Source organism: Verruconis gallopava (genome assembly GCF_000836295.1).
Source record: "Verruconis gallopava strain CBS 43764 unplaced genomic scaffold supercont1.15, whole genome shotgun sequence".
Classification (NCBI taxonomy): Eukaryota; Fungi; Ascomycota; class Dothideomycetes; order Venturiales; family Sympoventuriaceae; genus Verruconis; species Verruconis gallopava.
Window position 1 is genome coordinate 416,311 of NW_015622151.1, and position 17,006 is coordinate 433,316.

A 17,006-nucleotide genomic window follows, 5' to 3' on the forward strand; every position below is an offset into this window, starting at 1 on the left:
CATTCAACTAGCTGCCTTCAAGACTCGCGCAACGAATTTGTTGGAGTGATTGTTTTCAGGCACTTGGCCGCTTGATAAAGTCTGTGATGACTTTAGAACGACATCAACATACAGTCATGCTGATTTTACGAACTGTCGCTAAATGGTATGTAGCAGGAAATGGATGTTATATTGGGATTCTGGAATGAGTGGAGCACCTAGTCACCTCGAGAATGACAAGAGGCGGTCGATAATTCCACGACTAGTATTGTCCAATGCTTCGCGCGAAGATGAAGGAACAGAGGATGTAATGAGTTCTACGGTACGGCCCAAAGCTTTCAAAGTAACGAATGTGAGTCTCGCACTCGGGATTGCTTTCCCCGCGGCTGAACAGTACGCTACTAAACTCTATAACGCAGATCAGACCAGTGCGAAGTCAGATATAGCTGAAAGATTCTCCGCAATCAACCTATATGCATGTTCACAGATTTGGCTTGATCCGGAAGTTTACTCTATCATGTATGGAGGTACCGGACGTTGTGTTCCGATCGAACTGGCTATGTCGCTGCGCAACTTCGGCCGCAGCTGACTGTAGAATACGAACTTGAGTTTTTGACCAGGGCATCACTGTTCGCGTACCAACGTCAATCTTATACAAAAGCGCGAGGCATGCCGTCCAAACGCCTTTGGGTTGTTAATTCGCGACCAACTGTCTGCGACGACGCGACTTGGGAGAAGTGGTACACCACGGGGCATCTGCCGGACATGGTGAACCACAACGTGTCGACACGGGCAGCGTTCTACCGAGAGACGTACGACCTGCCGTCGCTGCATGGCGCAAATGAGCACAAGGTCTATCCGAGGAAGTACCTGGCTGTGTACCAGACCGAACTCGAGGACCTGCTGGGCAGTGAGGAGTACAAGGGAGTGTGAACGACAAGCGAGCTGTTCCCAAAGAGTAAGGCGGTCCTCGACAACGGAGACTTTGATGAGAGACAGTACGACCTGATATCAGAGTACGATCCCAACAGCCTCGGCGAGAGTACGTAGCCCATTGCTCCGCGCCCAGAAAAAAAAATCAACAGCCAGAGCCTTTCGTCCCCGCCGCTAATCTCTCGCGCCCAGCTCCGCCTCCATACATCCTCTACGTCGAGCTCGAGCACGACAACGGCGCTGAGCTGACTCAATTCTGCGACTCAGAGCACTTCCCGCTTCTGGGAAAGGTGCCGGGCTACCGGCGGGGACTGCGATACGGGCTCGGCCCGCGTACGGCGCGCACCCAGGGCGTGCCCGCGCGGTTCTTCACGGTGCTCGAGTTCGAGCGTGAGCACGGGCTCGAAGGAACCGATGAGATCAGAGCCGTCACCCAGACACCGTGGGCTCGGAAGGTAATGACGGACGTCAAGTTTTCCGTCATCAGGACGTTTGAGCTGGTTAGCGCGGTGGAATACTGAGTTGCGTCGACGACGAGGAAGAAGAAGAAGAAGAAGAAGAAGAAGAAGATGAAGAAGAAGAAGAAGAAGAAGAAGAAGATGAAGAAGAAGAAGAAGAAGAAGAAGAAGAAGAAGAAGAAGAAGAAGAAGGATGTAGTATTGACAAAGTTAAAGCCGGGGTGTGCGGGAAGAACGAAAGGGGAACAATTGATAGCCAAGTAATAAACTTTTTGTATGTTATATTTCCATCTCCGTTTCTTTTATATAAATATATATATATATATATAAGCTCCTACCACGTACCTCATCAACCCAATCATCGTTTGAGCGTTTTCTGCTTCTCTGCATCCTTGACCAGTTTCCTGCCCTCCACCCTCATCCCTTTCCTCACGCGGACCCGGTCCACGTACCGCTTGGCCACGTTCTCCCTGTCTCCGTCCACGCCGAGATCTTCGAGCTCCTCCTCGCTTCGCGGGACCCAGAACGGGTCGCCCTCGACGGGGAACTCGCCTGTGCTGCGCTCGCTGCTCACGCTGCCCCACTCAGGCAGCAGCTCGAAGCCGGCAAAGCGGAGCTGCGGCTGCGCGGCGCCGGAGGTGCGCTTGCGGATCTCCTCGGCGAAGCCGAAGGACTCGGCCACGGGGAGCAGCGCCAGGATCGTGTAGTTGTCAGACGTGCCGGACGACAACGTTTCCTCGAGAACGTGGCCGCGCCTTCGTGAGAGCACCGTGTACACGCGACCGAGGGCCTCCGTGTTGGTTGTGATCTCGACCGAGTACATGGCCAGGAGAATGCGCGGGGACCAATCCAAAAAGCCGTTGACGATGGAAGAACGCACCGCGCGTAGAATCTCTCCGGTCAAACGGCCGGACGAGAGTTCTTCCGAGTCGCAGTAGACGGTGACGGACTCGAGGAAGACGGCGATTCCCTGTACGGGCTCGTTGCAGAGAGGTCCTTGGAATGTGGCGAGTTGGAACGCGTAGATGATCTTGTCAGCCAGCTCTGAAGCCGGCGTAGCTGGCGCCGCCGCGCCGTTCTTTGCGCCAGGATCTTGTAGTAAGCGGTCACAGGTTTGGTCCTCCGTCATGTCAATGAGAACGTTGGGGCCGATTCTACGAGGTCCAAATGCAGCGATGTGGTCAATGACTCCTTTCCAAACGTCCTTGTCATTCTTTTCTTCAGCAAAAGCGACGGCAAGCCCTTGCTTGAATTCTTCGAGACTCAGCACCTTGCCCGTGTCAACAACGCCGACCTCTTCGCTATCAGCGCTGTCTGTATTAGATTGGTCCGACCCTGCACCAGACGCCACCTTTCCTCCGCTCTGTTCCCTCGCTTTTCTCTCGGCATCCAATCGCTTTATAGCGCCCGCGTTTTTGATCAAAAACTCCGTAACTGCTAGTGGTAATGGTCGAACTCTGAGTCGCATCTGGACTTGCTTTGATGCCAAGTCCGCGATGACAGTGCCACGCGGCAAATCCTTGTTCTTTGGTGGCTGCATCTCCGCGCCGGACACGATAGTTTCCCGGTACGGTACGATGGGCGATCCGGCTGTGATCTCGCACTTGGCGAACCGCTCTCTCAGGTCTTTGAGGCACCGCTCAAGATGCAGTTCACCTGCTGTACCTAAAACATGTTCGCCACTCTCTAAGACCTCGTACGTAGCGCAAGGGTCGCTCTGCTCGAGCATTTTCAAGCCGCTCACCATCTTCTCCAGATCAGCTGGATTCTCCGGCTCAAGTGCAACACGTACGATGGGCTGAGAGCCCAGGTTAATGCCAGCGAGGTTTATGCCGCCTTCGAGGGTTGAACACAGCGTGCCCGACTTGAGCACGTGTCCGGCGAGACCTTCAATGCCGAAGATTACGCCCGCAGGGACGGACTCAAGAGCTTCCAAGGACCGGCCCATTAGCAGGTAGAGAGCTTCCACCTTGACTTTCTGAGGTACGGGAGGGTTGCTCAGGTGGGCCGGCGTGAACTTGGGGGGCAGCACATAGACTTCGTCGCCCACATTCAGCGTGCCAGAGTACAATCTCGCAAACCCGATCAGATGCTCCGGATCCTCCTTCACTTGCTCATCCGCTACTTCGTCCTCGCCAGCTTCGCCAATCGTCGCGGATCCAATAGCAGTGGCAAGCCCGCTGGAGTCTGCATTTGCCTCATCGGCCGCCTGCGCCGCGGCAAACTCCGCTCTTTTTCTTCTCGCAATCTCTCTTGCCTCCTCAGCAGTCATTGTCGACCCACCCTTCCTCTTGTTGCGTGGCAGCTCGCTCTCAGGAACGGCGACCATCTTGCTCACGTAGGCCACGACGGGTGCGTCCTTGTCCGTGCTGAAGCGCGTCATCGCATCCTTGATCTTGCGGTCTACATAGGATGCGTCCGGCGACGCCTCGATCATCTCTGACATCCTGCTTTGCTGGGAAGCGGGTGGTGAGGGCAGATGCTCGATGACGGAGACGAGCAGTGCCGTTGAAAGCGGTAGCCACGCGCCGAAGACGCTTGTGAGCACCGCATTTGGATCTTTTGATCTCAGCACGTGCGGCGCAAGCTTAATGCCTAACACGCTACATATCTTCTCAAGCCTCGCGGGGTCGCCTTTGCCTGACGGGCCACCTTTACATGCCTCGTACACCGCCCAGACGTTGTCGAGCACCATCTGGACGAAAAGAGGTTTCAAGTTGCGACCCTTGAGGTGCTTGGGGCCGATGAGCCGTTTGGTCTTCGGATCAAGGTAGAAGTCGCCCCAGAGGACTTTTTCAAGAGTGGCACGCTTGATGCCCATCTTCTTCTCCCACAGGGACGCGAATTGCGCGACAGTGAAGGCCCAGCCGTCAATAGCGGACGAAAAGATGACATTGTTCTTTTCAGGAGCGAAGTAGTTGTCCTCGTCATCCTTTTCCTCATATTCGGCCGGCGTACTTGCGTCCTCGCCTGGCTCATCCGTTTGCTTCAGGCCGGCGACTGCCGAAGGCTGCATGCTACCACTGCCATCCTGAAGCTTCGCCGAGGCGGCATTGACGCGCTGCTCGAGCATTTCGCGCCACTTGAGGTCATCCTCCATTCGATCACCCAAAAAGAAGCTTCCCATGACGGCGTTGACTTGCTCGAGCAGCTGGCTCAGGTGGGTGTACGCCTCGCCAGGCGTCATCTTCAGTTCGGTGATCAGACGGTCCATCTTGTTGATCACAAGAAGGGGTTTCAGCTTCTCGATCCAAGCCTGGCGAAGAACGGTGACCGTCTGGCTGCACACGCCCTCAACAGCGTCCACCAGCACCACGGCACCGTCGGACAGCCGGGAGGCAGTGCTGACCTCGGAGCTGAAGTCTATGTGTCCGGGCGAGTCGATGAGATTGATCAGATACTCTTTCTGCTCCGGTTGGGCGTCTGGTGCGGAGCGTCGCAGCATAGAAAAGTACAACGATATGGCGGACGACTCCATGGTGATGCCTCGTAACTGCTCGTCAGGTCTCGAATCGAGATAGCGTATCTTGCCAGCCATCTTTGGAGATATGATGCCGTTGGTTGCAATAAGGGCGTCTGTAAGAGACGTCTTCCCATGGTCTACGTGTGCGAGTATGCAAATGTTGCGCACACCTTCTGGGGCGCGCTGCAGCGCAATCAGCTTCTCCGGGCTGACCACCGGCATGGCGGCTACGTTATTTTATGATTGTGAGATGCAAAAAAAATCCGTGTTCACGGTGCTAGAGATTTTTTTTTCTCTTCCCCGAAGGTTGCAAAGAGGGGGGCTCGTAGGGAATCGGGCTCTTTTTTTCTCAGCCGGCGCCTTGTTTGAACTTCCGTCTCTTTGGCCTGTCCGGACGTGGTGTGTGTAGAATAGCTCGCGCAGTTGTCCTTTTCCTTTGGCGCGAAAATTCCATGCGGTGCGGAACAGGTCGTCGAAGCGTCGTTTCGTGGCTATCTATATTCTATGTCTATATATGTACATACGTAGCGCGCAATAATCGACAGAGTGGGGTCTTCACAGGGCCATGATTTGTGAGTCAGATGTACGAGATGCTCTTGGGTATGTATTCGGACTTGACAGGTCGGTATGAGTGCAGATGAATCAGTATGAGAGACACGACGCCATTCATCAGTAGCCCAAGAAAAATGTATGTCAAGAGAGCATCGAGGGAAAAAAAAAAGCGTAAAAATTTACGAGATCTGATGGTTCCCCACAGCGGGGTGGCCCCGGAGAGCTGCTTTCGGCCTTCGTTGCCGCGCACGTCATGGGGGGTTGGTGCTTGTCGGGAGAAGCGCGAGCAGCAGCACGCAGTGACTTGGTGCAGAGACTCGGTGCAGGAAGCCAGGTGGGCAGCGGTCTGGTCGCCGTCGGACGGAGCCGCTGGAGGACGGGCAGCGTGCCAGTGCGCATGCTCCTGCGGTGGCCGGCCAAATCTGCCAGCAACGGGCGCCCAGGCCCCCCCGCCTCTGGGGCCTCGCACCCAGCACCGCGCCAGGGGGCTCTGCCCGCCCACCACTGACGGCGTCGCAGCCCCGCCAGTGGCGACTCCGTCGATGAAGCCGCCCTGATGTAATCGCCTAGGAATACTACGCTGCCCTGGGACTCTCCCTTCTTGTCCTAGATGAGGAGCCGCAGTTCCACACCATCTTGCGCCCACATATCAAACATCACACATATCCACGTACATCTACTCGAACCAAACAAAGCTAGCCATCTGTCGACTTTTCAATTTTCCACCAGTGCAAACCGTCAAGTGCCAGCACACGCTTCATTTCCACCCTCCGCAGATCGCCATCCAGCCTTACCATCGTCCAATCCCCCCGAATTTGTGATCAGAGAGGCCAAAAGACGATACGAAACCACAATCAGGGCCCCCAGAACCGGCATTTTATGCTTTCGACCCTCAGAAACTCAGCCGGGCTCCTAGCATAACTCGGGCCAGAACATGACGGCCTAGTCCTCCGAGTCGCATGCCCAACCTTCTCGAGGCTGGGCCGCAATCACGAGAGCGAACAACGACCTGATCAATCTCTGCCTAGGGCTACACGTCTGGGCCTCTTCACTTGCCCCTTTCCTGGAGGGCCAATGGCAGGAACATCGTTTTCATCTGCTCTCACCAGCGCCACCGTTGCTTCTACCGTGCCGGCCAGTTTGGCGCATTCTCTAGGGGACGCCACACAACCACCACGACACTTGGCTCCCTACGAGAGGGCCCTCGACACAAAAATGAGACCGGACAGTGCCACTACGACGGCGACGACGACGACGGCCGCTGGGACGAATGCTGCTGCCGCAAACGTGCAGGCGAGGAAGACCAATAACGGTCTGGCCATACGCACCTTCTCTCCCGTCAACAAGAATGGCTGCTTCGAATTTGATCGCGTGCTCAAGTCTGGCAACGTCCTCAAGCGGACGCGCAAGACAAAGGTACGTTTGCGTTTGCCTGCACCCATGCAGATGATATTCTCTTCTTGCGTGGCAGTCCGTGCTCTAACTGTCCTCATCCTGACTAACCGTGACAGTCCTGGAAACCTATACACATGGTCCTGCGGCCCCTGACGCTTTCTCTCTATGCCGACAGTGACGGCACAAAACTACGCCATCAGATCCCCTTGGCCGATCTAACTGCCGTAGCCCGACAACGCGACCCCAAGAAGAAAGAGCGACACGTCTTCGCCCTCTTCACCCCCGAGCGAAACTACCATATTGAGGCCCCAAGCGATGCAGAGGCTCGGTCATGGGTTGAGACCATCAGATCACAGGCACGAATTGGCGAGGAGGAGGACGAATTCGTCGCTCTGCTGAGCCCCACGGTCGAGGCCGCACCTGGTGGCGCTGGTATGGATAGCGGCTTCTTTGGACCAGCAGTGTCCAACACGGCTGCAAGCCATGTAACGGGAGAGACGAGCGCCTCGGACATAGAAAGCCACGTACAGCCGTTGCGAATGAAAAAGAGCAGGAGCAGAAACAATCTAGGCACTACTCCCGAGACGGCGGAGGGCCCCTCCAATACCCCGCGCAAGTCGAGCCTGGGCATGCAGTATCTGTCCGGCGCTGAGGCAGCCAGCTATAGCGACTTCAGCGACACGGGAGGCGGAGGCGGGACGCTAGGGAGTGGTGTGTACCCGGAGTCGACGCTGTCGCTGCCGCAGCTGCAGAGCCAGGCGGAGCGCGAAGAGCGCGCAAGGAAGCTGGACGAGATCTATCGGCCGTCTGCCCAGCGGCGGCCCAGCACCGCTGCCACCGGTGGCACGACTTCTGGGGCGACGGCAGCCATTCCAGACCGCCCGCCGGCACAGCGCAGCGCCTCGGGCCTCTCGACGTCGCGCGCTCAACAGGCCGCGCCCTCGGAGCGCGTCCTTCACAACAGCCCGCTGCTCCTGCTCAAAACACGGGCCGGCACGCGCCAGTGGAAGTCTGTTTGGGCGGTCCTGCGCAACACCTCGCTGGCGCTGTACAAGAACGAGGAGGAATACCAGCCGCTGCACATCATCCCCTTCGAAAGCGTCGTCGAGGCGCTCGACATCGAGGACCTCAGCAAGAGCAAGAGGCACTGCTTCATGGTCGTCACGGAGGAGCGTCAGCTCAAATTCTGTGCCAGAAGCGAAGAGGAGGTCGCCAAGTGGGTGGGCGGCTTCAAGGCGCTGCTTGCTAAGCGGAGGGAAGCAGAGAGGGGTCGCGACGGCGACGGAAACGTCCTGTCGTCCTCGCCCGTCGCCGTGCGGTGAATCATGCCCCTTCCTCCCCTCTCTCTTCCCATGCTCGACGCCTTAGAAGGCCCAAGAAGGGCCGTCTGATTGAAACTTTTTTTCTTCGACTCAGCCCCGGCTGGGAGACGGTGCGCTTTGGCTGCACGACGCGCTCTTGCAAACATCGAAAAAAAAAGAGCGGCGAAACTTGTACACATATCATTGTAATCGACGAATCTACATAACGACATTTGAAATCAAAAGAAACAGTTGAGACATTGTTTTTCATTTCTCTCTTTCTCTCTCTCTCCCCCTCTCTCACCCTCTCTCTCTTTTCTCTCCCCGTCCCTCCGATATCTAGAACATGAGCAGCACGTATCTTTGCGTTTTTTTTTTATTCTTTTGGTCTGACAGGAACGTTCAGCTGAAGAGGGGAGAGCGAAGGTGGGGAGGCCAGGACGCCACAGTGCAGTGGGACTTTTGATGACCGTTATCTCATGACGCAGTGAGCACGAGGAGAGACGACAAAGAGAACGACTTGTCACGTTCTCGCTCTCACCCTCGCCCGAACCCACATCGGGCCTTTCTCCCACACGGCGAAGCTCCTCTGGTTCTCGGCCCAGCCGTCCATGCCCTCCGCGAGCTCCCACTCGAAGCCCCACACAAGCCTGACCAGCACCATCCTCATCTCGTGGTAGGCCATGTTCTTTCCGAGGCAGTTTCTGGGCCCGTGGCTGAAGGGCTGGAGCGCGGAGCGCACGTCGTCGGCGAACTCGCGCGGGGCGTCCGGCAGCCAGCGCTCCGGGCGGAAGGACGCCGGATCGGCGAAGTAGAGCCTGTACATGGCGTATTGCGGCATCGAGACATGGGTGCCGGCGGGGACGACGCGGTCCAGGATGACGGAGCCTCCAGGGGGAACGACGCGGGGGAGCGAGGCTGGTACGGGAGGGTAGATGCGCAGCCCCTCCTCGAGGCAGGCGTGCAGATAGGGCAGCTGCGCGGCGCGCTCCATGGTGATGTCGCGCTCGGTGGGGAAGGCGGCCCTGAGTTCGGCAGCCAAGCGTGCCATGCACTCCGGGTTGCGCATGAGGTAATACATCAGGCCGCTGAGCTCAGTCGCGGTGGTCTCCGTGCCGGCGCCCATAAAGAGGCCGGCGTTGGCGTGCATGAGGCCCAGCGAGAGACCCTCTCCCTTCTCCTGATGTGCGAGCACAAGGCCCCAGATGTCCGGCCGGCTGATGTTGGTGGCCAGCCGCTTATTGACACGTTCGACGCTGAACTGGAAGTTCTCGTTGCGTATGGCCTCGATGCGCTTGAACTTGAGGTTCTTGAGCAGGAAGCGGAATGGTTGGAAAAAGGAGACAGCGCGCATGCGAGAGCCTACTTTGAAGGCGCCCAACAGCATGCTCACCCACGGCGAGTAGTCGGCGGACTGAAGAAGGCCTAGCGACTCGCCGAAGCAAAGGTCCGCCATGATGTCGAACGTGGTGAAGTTGAACAACTTGACAATGTCGAAGGAGCCCGCAGGATTGGACTCGATAGTGCGCTTGATGCGTTCAACGAGAACATCAATGTACCTGCATTTGAGTCAACACAAGAACTTTATTGATGCGGAAAGTAGGATCAAGATAACCAGCTGCGCTACGAAGCTGCACAAGTCTTCTCCCACGAGCACTGAGAGATCTAACGTACTTTGTGAAGAGAGGCTCCTGCTCCTTTAGGGCACGGTCGCTGAAGGCGTGGGTGAAGATCTTGCGTTGGTAGCGATGTTTCTCATCATCCGGCTCCGAAAACATACTGCGCATATTGTTTGCAGCAGGCTGATACGAATCCATGTCCTTGACTGGCGTATTTTTCTTGAAGCCATGGATATCTGCCCACGCCTTCGGGTCCGCAAAAGACAGGGAATTGGGCCCGAGTCTGACAATCGGTCCGTATTTACGGTGATGCTCGTAGCGCCATTTGTGCTCAGAGCCGTTCCACAAAACGATGGCCTGCGGAATGCGAGAAAAACGCGAGACAATTGGGCCTGGGTAGTCCCGTAGCGGATGGAAGAAGATGTAGTACACTGCCCATGCTGTATAGTACACCAAATACTGTGCAGTATTAGTTCAGGCCATGCAAGACATTGGTATGGTCAATTGAGCATAGAGACCATCACGTGTTCGGATAGTCTGGGGAATGTACGGTCTCAACTCGAGCACAGACGGCAGATGCGCAAGCATGGGAATGCAAACTCCAGTGACAAGCCGTCAAGATAATAACGTCTTGAAAACTCTGCAGAGCAGTCGGTGGCAAAGAACGAAGAGGCTGGAAGGATTCTTTTTTTTTTTAAGTTTTGGACTCCAGTGCGTATCCGATATACACACCAAGGCTTGGGGTTAACGAGGCTGGGCAACTCACCAAGATAAGAAAGACGAGTAGGGGATTCTGGACAGGTGATTTTGCAACAACGTGTCTAAGCGCTTCGTAGAATGCTGAGAAAAGCATCGTGAATTTGCAGAGCAGAAGCAGAGCAGCGAACGATGTTTTGAGGTTTGGATGCCCACAAAAAGGGAAGCCTAAATCTCAAGCGCTGTAGTAAGATGGCTTAAGGCCGTAAAGCAAAGAGATGGGGTAACGGCCAGAACTGGTCGGATATCAGGGATGCTCGGCAGAGTGTAAGTCAACGCTTGAGAGGGGAGAGCAAGAGCTCGTAAAAAGAGAGCTCAAACGGCTCCAACCACTGCGGGTGGAGAGAACGATGTCACCAGAGGGCTTCGTCTTCAGCAGTCGTCTTACTCTTGTCTCATTCTGGCCCCAGGCCCACCCGATCGGCTTCGAGGCAGCCGCAGTCATTGTATCCTGCATGGTCTGATGGAAGACGGCATACACTGAGCAGCACGCGGGCAAATTCTGCGGCGAGGGGGCCATCCATGGAGTTGTCCTGGACACTTGTCGCCAGCGAAAGCACACACGGATTGCTTGGACTGGAGGAGGCCAAGGGAGACAACAGAATCCGATGACACAAACGCAGGGCGAGCGGGTCGTCCGGCACGCGGGCGGACGCCTGTCACGGGGCTGAGGACGGCCGGAGACGCTAGTCCTCGTTGGGAAGGCTCCACGACCCTGCCGCGGACGTCGTGTCCTCGTCTGTGTCCAAGGAGAAGGCGCCGCCCTCTGCACGCGCCCGGGTCAGACCGCACGCTTTGTCCCGGCTCCACCTCCACCTCCAGCGCCCCTCCCTCCGTCCACCACCAAACAACCTCCCTCCCCCGAGCATGTCAGGCTCCTCTCCTTCGAACTCAAGGTTGTCTACCGCAGTTGTTGCCCTAACATGGCTCCATCTATCGCGTGCGCTCCCCCAATCTCGTTTCTGCACCGCGCCTCCAGCCTTTCTATGCGTCATCCCTTCTAGAATGGGAGAATAACCTTAATCTTGACCCTCGTCCAATGAGCGCTCCCAGGCGCGGTTCAACGTTGAAGATCCAGCAGGTAGCGATCTGTAGCCGCAGCCTCCCCCTCCCCTCCCCAGCCCGGAACCCTCCAGACACAGACAGCACCTCCGAAATGCCTGGGAGATTGGTCTGCTCGCTAGCCCGGGTCTGTGGACGATTCTGCGTTCGTTCCTTTTGCTGGACGAGCTGGGAGCGTTGCATCGAGGTCGTCTGATTGGCATGTCGACAGGGGGGATATTGCGTTCCTGCAGATTGGGTATCTGATGACCGCACACTTGTAGAAACAGGACTCGTGAGCCGTACAGGCGTAGCAAAGATGATCTCGCTAGTTCGCCCGCGAGCTGCCATGGCTACATCTACTTATCTTTGACCCGATTCCCCATCTCTCGACGTTGTCTTTCCTTTGCTTCTCTACCATCCTGTACCGCTGTGAAGGCTGCCCGTTGAGCAATGCAAGCGTAGCTTCGCGCCGCGCTTTCACACAACATGGACGCCAAACTTCGCCCATCGAGCCAGATCGGCATCCTTTCCTTTTTGCTGTGCGCAGCTGCTTTGCTTTCGTATCTTACCCTCAGTCAATCGTTCTTCTATTCGTTCCACGTGCCAAGGCAGTCATGGTGGGCACACTCGACATACAACAAGAGAGCAGGCAAGGGCGATCTCTACCTCCTTGGGGTTGGAAAGGCAGACATCACAGGGCAAGTCCGTCACTGTTTTGCACGATAAGCATTCCACTAATTTTTTGGGCTTGTAGGCCGGTAGTCGAGATTAACTTCATGTACGTTTGGTTTCCCGTCCGTCAACTTCGGGCTTAGTTTCGTTTATGCGTCTATCAAACACCCGGCCCTAACAGCCCTACAGGGGATACGCCAATCTTGCGCAAGTCGGCACTGGACTTCGCCAGCGTATCTACGCCCGCGCGTTTATCATTGGGAGCAACACGAATCCTGCAGATCGCTTTGTGTACCTGAACATCGACACTGCATGTGGTGACACTGCTATCCGAGACGGCATATTAGAGGGCGTCGCTGCCCTAGGGTCCGACTATGCTGTCTACGGGCAGCAAAACATCGCTGTCGTCGGCACCCATCAGCATTCGGGACCCGGAGCGTTTCTGAACTACCTGCTTCCGCAGGTCACATCTCTCGGCTTTAGCCAGCAAAGCTACCAGGCTATCGTCGACGGCTCTGTACTAGCGATCAAGCGAGCTCACGAATCCTTGACGCCCGGCTATCTCGACGTTGCCAACACGACGGTGTCCGATGCCAACATCAATCGAAGCCCATATGCGTATCTGGCCAACCCCGCAGCGGAAAGGGCGCAGTACACAGATGATGTCGAGAAGACGCTCACGCTATTACGATTCCAGCGCGAATCTGACGGTAAGAATATGGGGATTCTCACGTGGTTCTCCGTCCACGGCACATCGGCGCTGGAGAACAATACCCACGTAACCGGCGACAACAAAGGCGTTGCCGAGTATTTATTCGAGCAATCTATGATTGGAGACGACTCAGCAGCCGATGGCTTTGTCGCAGGATTCTCACAGGCATCCGTGGGAGACACTTCTCCAAATGTCCTCGGAGCGTGGTGTGATGATGGATCCGGTGAGCAGTGCTCATTTGAGAACAGCACGTGTGGAGGCAAATCAGAGCCCTGCCACGGTCGCGGTCCTGAGTTTCAGAAGCTAGACTTGGGCATTAGCAGCTGTTATGAAATTGGTAGAAGGCAGTTTCAGCCCGCTCTTGATCTATATGTACGTCTGATTGTTCAAGGGATCTGCTATTCAGTCGCGCTAACATGTCCCGCAGAAAGATTTCGATTCTGTGGCCACGCCGATCAAAGATCCTACTGTCAAAGCCTTCCACTTTTTCCAGGACATGCGCTATTACCAGTTTGAATATAACGGTAAAACGGTTCAAACCTGCCCTGCAGCACTCGGCTACTCGTTCGCTGCGGGAACCACAGATGGCCCAGGAGTGTTTGACTTCACTCAGAATGATTCCGGGGCACCAGACGCCAATCCTCTTTGGCAAGTGGTCAGCGGGGCGCTACGGACGCCGACTGCCCAACAGAAGGCTTGCCAGGAGCCCAAGCCGATTTTGCTCGATGTTGGCGAAATGGATTTCCCCTATGCCTGGACGCCGAACATTGTCGATGTTCAGATGCTCCGCGTAGGACAAATGTTCATGATCATCTCGCCGAGTGAGGTCACCACAATGTCTGGAAGAAGGTGGAAAAGTGCTGTATCTGCCGCTGCAACCGCGCAGGGGCTCACTTCAGCCGAACCGGTCGTGGTTGTGGGCTCGCCCGCCAACACATATGCACACTATGTCACCACGCCAGAAGAGTATCAGATTCAGCGCTATGAGGGCGCATCCACACTGTACGGCCAGTATGAGCTTCCTGCGTACATGAATCTCTCAATCAGCAATATGCACTACTTATCTGCGGATGCTACGACCGGGCCGTCGCAAGGGACGCTACCCCCAGATAACCGAGGCAACAGCTTGAGCTTTATCAGCCCCGTGATCCAGGACAACCCTCCGCTAGGCAAGAACTTCGGCGACGTGCTCAAGCAGCCTAATGCCACCTACGCACGCGGAGCAGTCATCAACGCAACCTTCGTCGGCGCCAACCCGCGCAATAATTTGCGCCAAGAGCAGACCTTCACAGCTGTCGAACAGCAGAACGGCAGCAGTTGGACTGTGATACGCAACGACTTTGACTGGTACCTGAGCCTAACATGGTACCGAGACGACACGCTGACGGGCACGAGCCACGTCGACGTGAGCTGGGAGACTGAAGGTGAGGGCGACAGCATCCAGCCTGGCACGTACAGATTGCATTACTGGGGGGATGCAAAGAACATATTTGGGCAGATTACGGCGTTTGAGGGCATAAGCAACTCGTTCACGTTAACATAGTAATCATTAATGTGTCAGACATATCGTTAATATCTTCACGAAATTTAAAGGTCATCGTAACGCACAATCATCGCATAGTTTTCGTATAAGGAAAAAGAAAAGAGTCCGTGCCTATCTCACCCTTCTCAAATCAGCCTCAGGTCCCCATCCGAGTTCTCGATGCGCTCGTCCAGCCTGATGGCGTCGCGCCGCCAGCTGCCGTCGCAGCGGCGCAACTCAGCCTCGAGCACTCGGCCGCCGTCCGCGAGGTGCACGTTTCTGGCACTGGCGCCGAAGTTGCCAGCGCCCTGGCCCGGCGCGACCCATCTGAAGCGGCCGTCGTCGTTGGTGAGGACGTTGTTCAGCGAGATGGAGGACAGTCTGCGCCGGCCCTGGATGTCTGCGCACTGCGCAATCAGGTCGTAGTCGCGGTCGAGCGTGATGTCGGTCGAGCTAGCGGAGAAGTTGCCCCTCATGGCCTGGGCGTCGTGGTTAGACTGAGGCGGCGGCGGCGGCGGCGGTGGTGGTGGTGGTGGTGTCGAGTGCTTCTTGTGGTCCTTGTACGCTTCTTCGAGCTTGTGGCCCGCGTATGCGCCGCCCAGCGTGCCGATCAGGCCGTGGTGTACCTTGTGGCCTTGCCAGAGTCAGTCTGCTTGCGCGTGAGTCTCGGTATCCGCTTCCACATACCCGCATAGCCACCTGCGGCGGCGCCGGCAAGCGCTCCCATCAATCCGCGTTCCTCTTCGCGCTGCGGGCCATTTGCGGCGGGGTTTCCCTCTTCTTCCGGCTTGACATCAGTAGCATCGAAGCGACCCTGAGGGGGTGTTTCGGACAAAGTCTGGCCATATGGGCTCCCAACTGAATGCTCGTAGCCATACGGTCCTTGTGGATAAGGCGGATACGGCGGCTGATACTCTTGTTGATACGGCACTCCGTGATACTGTCGTGGTGGAGGAGACTCACTGTAACCTTGGCTTGGTCTGTATATGGGCGGTTGCTCTGGGTTGCCATAATATGATGCGCTCTCGCCGCCTTGATAGGCATATGGTCCTGTCTGCGAATATGGTTGTTGAGCAGCATAAGGGGGTGATTCCTGAGATCGCGAATAGTCCTGATATCCACCATCTTGCGGTTTGGGGGATTTCCAACTCTCTTGGCCAGCTGGAGGCGAGTCCGGGGGTCGATACTGCATCTCGTCTGCTGCTTGTTGGTGGTCAGGTGAGGGATAGTATACCGGTCGGAGAACCATGATGATCCTGTTTCTGGTAGGTTACTGCACTTGCTATTTGAATTCAACTTCGAATTTTGCTGCCTGGGATCGACACCAGCGCAGAAATGGTCATAAGCAACGAGCACGGTAACGGAGCAACGAGCTCGCCTTGTCTTACTAGTTCCTCGTCCTGGGGTAGCTAATGACTGCGCCTCAGCACAGCCACTTATATCAGCACTGATGATGGGCAAATTTATGCCATTAGGGCCATTACTGGTCCAGAGCATCTTGTAGGTCATGATTTTGTTCGTTGATGCCCCGGCTTCTGAATTTGCGAGGTTGTTATCATCGTTCGCCAGTTGTGGCTGATCTTACCGCCTGGTCAGAATGTGTTCTTCCATCAATGCTTTACACCCTTTATGTCGATAGTCGGTGAGATCGTTCCAATGAATTACGGACATCCACATATCGATTATGTATCAAATAACATCCCTACATCCCTTTGTTTGGTCCTGTACTACTGTCTGTGTTATGTCAAACAGTTAGCTCCTCATTTTTGGCCCCCAATAGGCTTGCTTGAATGCATGAACGAACTTCTTGAACAACTGAACCGTCGTCCTGCTTCTTTGACCCTTGCACATTCACGTGAATGTTTCTTCGTTCCGTAATAAAGATTAATGTTACACGTCTCCGTTCTTCGTGATGGCACTAGATCCAATAGCGTGCTCTGGCACTAAGTTTGAGGCTTTGGCTGAGCTTAAGTTGGCCGTTCAATTGGCAAATGTGCTGATCAGTCTGCCAGATCCAGCACTTCGTCTGGCTAAAGAATTAAAGGAATTTTGTTGCATGGAGAATACACTGTCGTTACTCTACAGGCGTCTTCTATGCATACCATCCAAGTCAACATGCCAGATTCAAGTTATTGAAGTGCAAAGATATGGCGCAAACCGGGAGAATATCATTACGTTAGCATGGTGACACGAGTGGACAGCCAATGTGAAATCTTGAGGGTGAACAAAATTCAATCGCGTATCGTTGGGTCTTGAGACTGACTACGTCTACGAATGTCTGGAGCATCATGGTTTTAGGGAATTGTCTGAACACACAGCAATCACGGGCTCCCAGAAGAGTCGTTAATTTTGTGTTTCCGATCAACTTTCTTCTATTTTCGGTGGTAATTTTCTCGCTAGATGGATTAAATCTCCTTTCCATTCTAGTAGAAAGAAGGCGATATTAGTCTGTGATGATCGTACTCTGTTCACAGAGGAAGAGGCGGAATCATCCTGCAAAGATCGAAAGCGCTGTTTGAATTAGTCGTTCGGATCACAAGGTGTACGAAATAGGCCTAACATTCTTGGTTCTATAAATGAAGGGAGCGTAATACACAGAA

At 55.4% G+C, this 17,006-nt stretch overlaps 6 protein-coding genes across 7 annotated transcripts; 3 read left to right on the forward strand and 3 right to left on the reverse strand.

Annotated features, from left to right (window-relative positions):
* Positions 1-510: 510 nt before the first annotated feature.
* PV09_05115 (uncharacterized protein) lies at positions 511-1,634 on the forward strand (the record flags this gene model as incomplete). Its single annotated transcript, XM_016358583.1, has 4 exons — positions 511-906; positions 943-1,021; positions 1,105-1,412; positions 1,455-1,634. The coding sequence occupies exons 1-4, from the start codon at positions 649-651 to the stop codon at positions 1,632-1,634; spliced, it is 825 nt and encodes a 274-aa protein (XP_016213684.1). The 5' UTR covers positions 511-648.
* On the reverse strand, positions 1,627-5,525 carry PV09_05116 (uncharacterized protein). Its single transcript, XM_016358584.1, has one exon. The coding sequence runs from the start codon at positions 5,053-5,055 to the stop codon at positions 1,729-1,731; it is 3,327 nt and encodes a 1,108-aa protein (XP_016213685.1). The 5' UTR covers positions 5,056-5,525; the 3' UTR covers positions 1,627-1,728.
* Positions 5,526-6,004: 479 nt separating this feature from the next.
* Positions 6,005-8,344, forward strand: PV09_05117 (uncharacterized protein). Its single transcript, XM_016358585.1, has 2 exons — positions 6,005-6,801; positions 6,897-8,344. Exons 1-2 carry the CDS (start codon positions 6,460-6,462, stop codon positions 8,100-8,102), a joined length of 1,548 nt encoding a protein of 515 aa, XP_016213686.1. The 5' UTR covers positions 6,005-6,459; the 3' UTR covers positions 8,103-8,344.
* PV09_05118 (uncharacterized protein) lies at positions 8,277-10,923 on the reverse strand. The gene is made up of 3 exons (XM_016358586.1): positions 10,467-10,923; positions 9,756-10,159; positions 8,277-9,640 (listed from the first exon to the last, which is right to left on the reverse strand). The coding sequence occupies exons 1-3, from the start codon at positions 10,551-10,553 to the stop codon at positions 8,605-8,607; spliced, it is 1,527 nt and encodes a 508-aa protein (XP_016213687.1). The 5' UTR covers positions 10,554-10,923; the 3' UTR covers positions 8,277-8,604.
* A 384-nt stretch (positions 10,924-11,307) lies between these two features.
* PV09_05119 (uncharacterized protein) lies at positions 11,308-14,499 on the forward strand. Its single transcript, XM_016358587.1, has 4 exons — positions 11,308-12,198; positions 12,255-12,278; positions 12,362-13,256; positions 13,312-14,499. Exons 1-4 carry the CDS (start codon positions 11,987-11,989, stop codon positions 14,425-14,427), a joined length of 2,247 nt encoding a protein of 748 aa, XP_016213688.1. The 5' UTR covers positions 11,308-11,986; the 3' UTR covers positions 14,428-14,499.
* Positions 14,441-15,769, reverse strand: PV09_05120 (the record flags this gene model as incomplete). 2 transcript variants are annotated; one of them, XM_016358589.1, is made up of 3 exons in its annotated part: positions 15,370-15,769; positions 15,094-15,313; positions 14,553-15,040 (listed from the first exon to the last, which is right to left on the reverse strand). In XM_016358589.1, the coding sequence occupies exons 1-3, from the start codon at positions 15,529-15,531 to the stop codon at positions 14,553-14,555; spliced, it is 870 nt and encodes a 289-aa protein (XP_016213690.1). In that variant the 5' UTR covers positions 15,532-15,769. The 2 variants fall into 2 exon arrangements, with proteins under 2 accessions (XP_016213689.1, XP_016213690.1); XM_016358588.1 differs by having other exon boundaries at positions 14,441-15,040; positions 15,094-15,769.
* Positions 15,770-17,006: the final 1,237 nt, after the last annotated feature.

Bases quoted from the DNA above. Each gene is read 5' to 3' on its own strand.
- PV09_05118 (XM_016358586.1), bottom strand. From the start codon at position 10,553: ATGCTTTTCTCAGCATTCTACGAAGCGCTTAGACACGTTGTTGCAAAA. The intron at 10,160-10,466 runs GTGAGTTGCCCA...AATACTGCACAG, and splicing joins TACTCGTCTTTCTTATCTTG to TATTTGGTGTACTATACAGC. The intron at 9,641-9,755 runs GTACGTTAGATC...ACTCAAATGCAG, and splicing joins CAGGAGCCTCTCTTCACAAA to GTACATTGATGTTCTCGTTG.
- PV09_05117 (XM_016358585.1), top strand. From the start codon at position 6,460: ATGGCAGGAACATCGTTTTCATCTGCTCTCACCAGCGCCACCGTTGCT. The intron at 6,802-6,896 runs GTACGTTTGCGT...TAACCGTGACAG, and splicing joins AGCGGACGCGCAAGACAAAG to TCCTGGAAACCTATACACAT.
- PV09_05119 (XM_016358587.1), top strand. From the start codon at position 11,987: ATGGACGCCAAACTTCGCCCATCGAGCCAGATCGGCATCCTTTCCTTT. The intron at 12,199-12,254 runs GCAAGTCCGTCA...TTGGGCTTGTAG, and splicing joins GGAAAGGCAGACATCACAGG to GCCGGTAGTCGAGATTAACT. The intron at 12,279-12,361 runs GTACGTTTGGTT...ACAGCCCTACAG, and splicing joins GTAGTCGAGATTAACTTCAT to GGGATACGCCAATCTTGCGC.
- PV09_05116 (XM_016358584.1), bottom strand. From the start codon at position 5,055: ATGCCGGTGGTCAGCCCGGAGAAGCTGATTGCGCTGCAGCGCGCCCCA.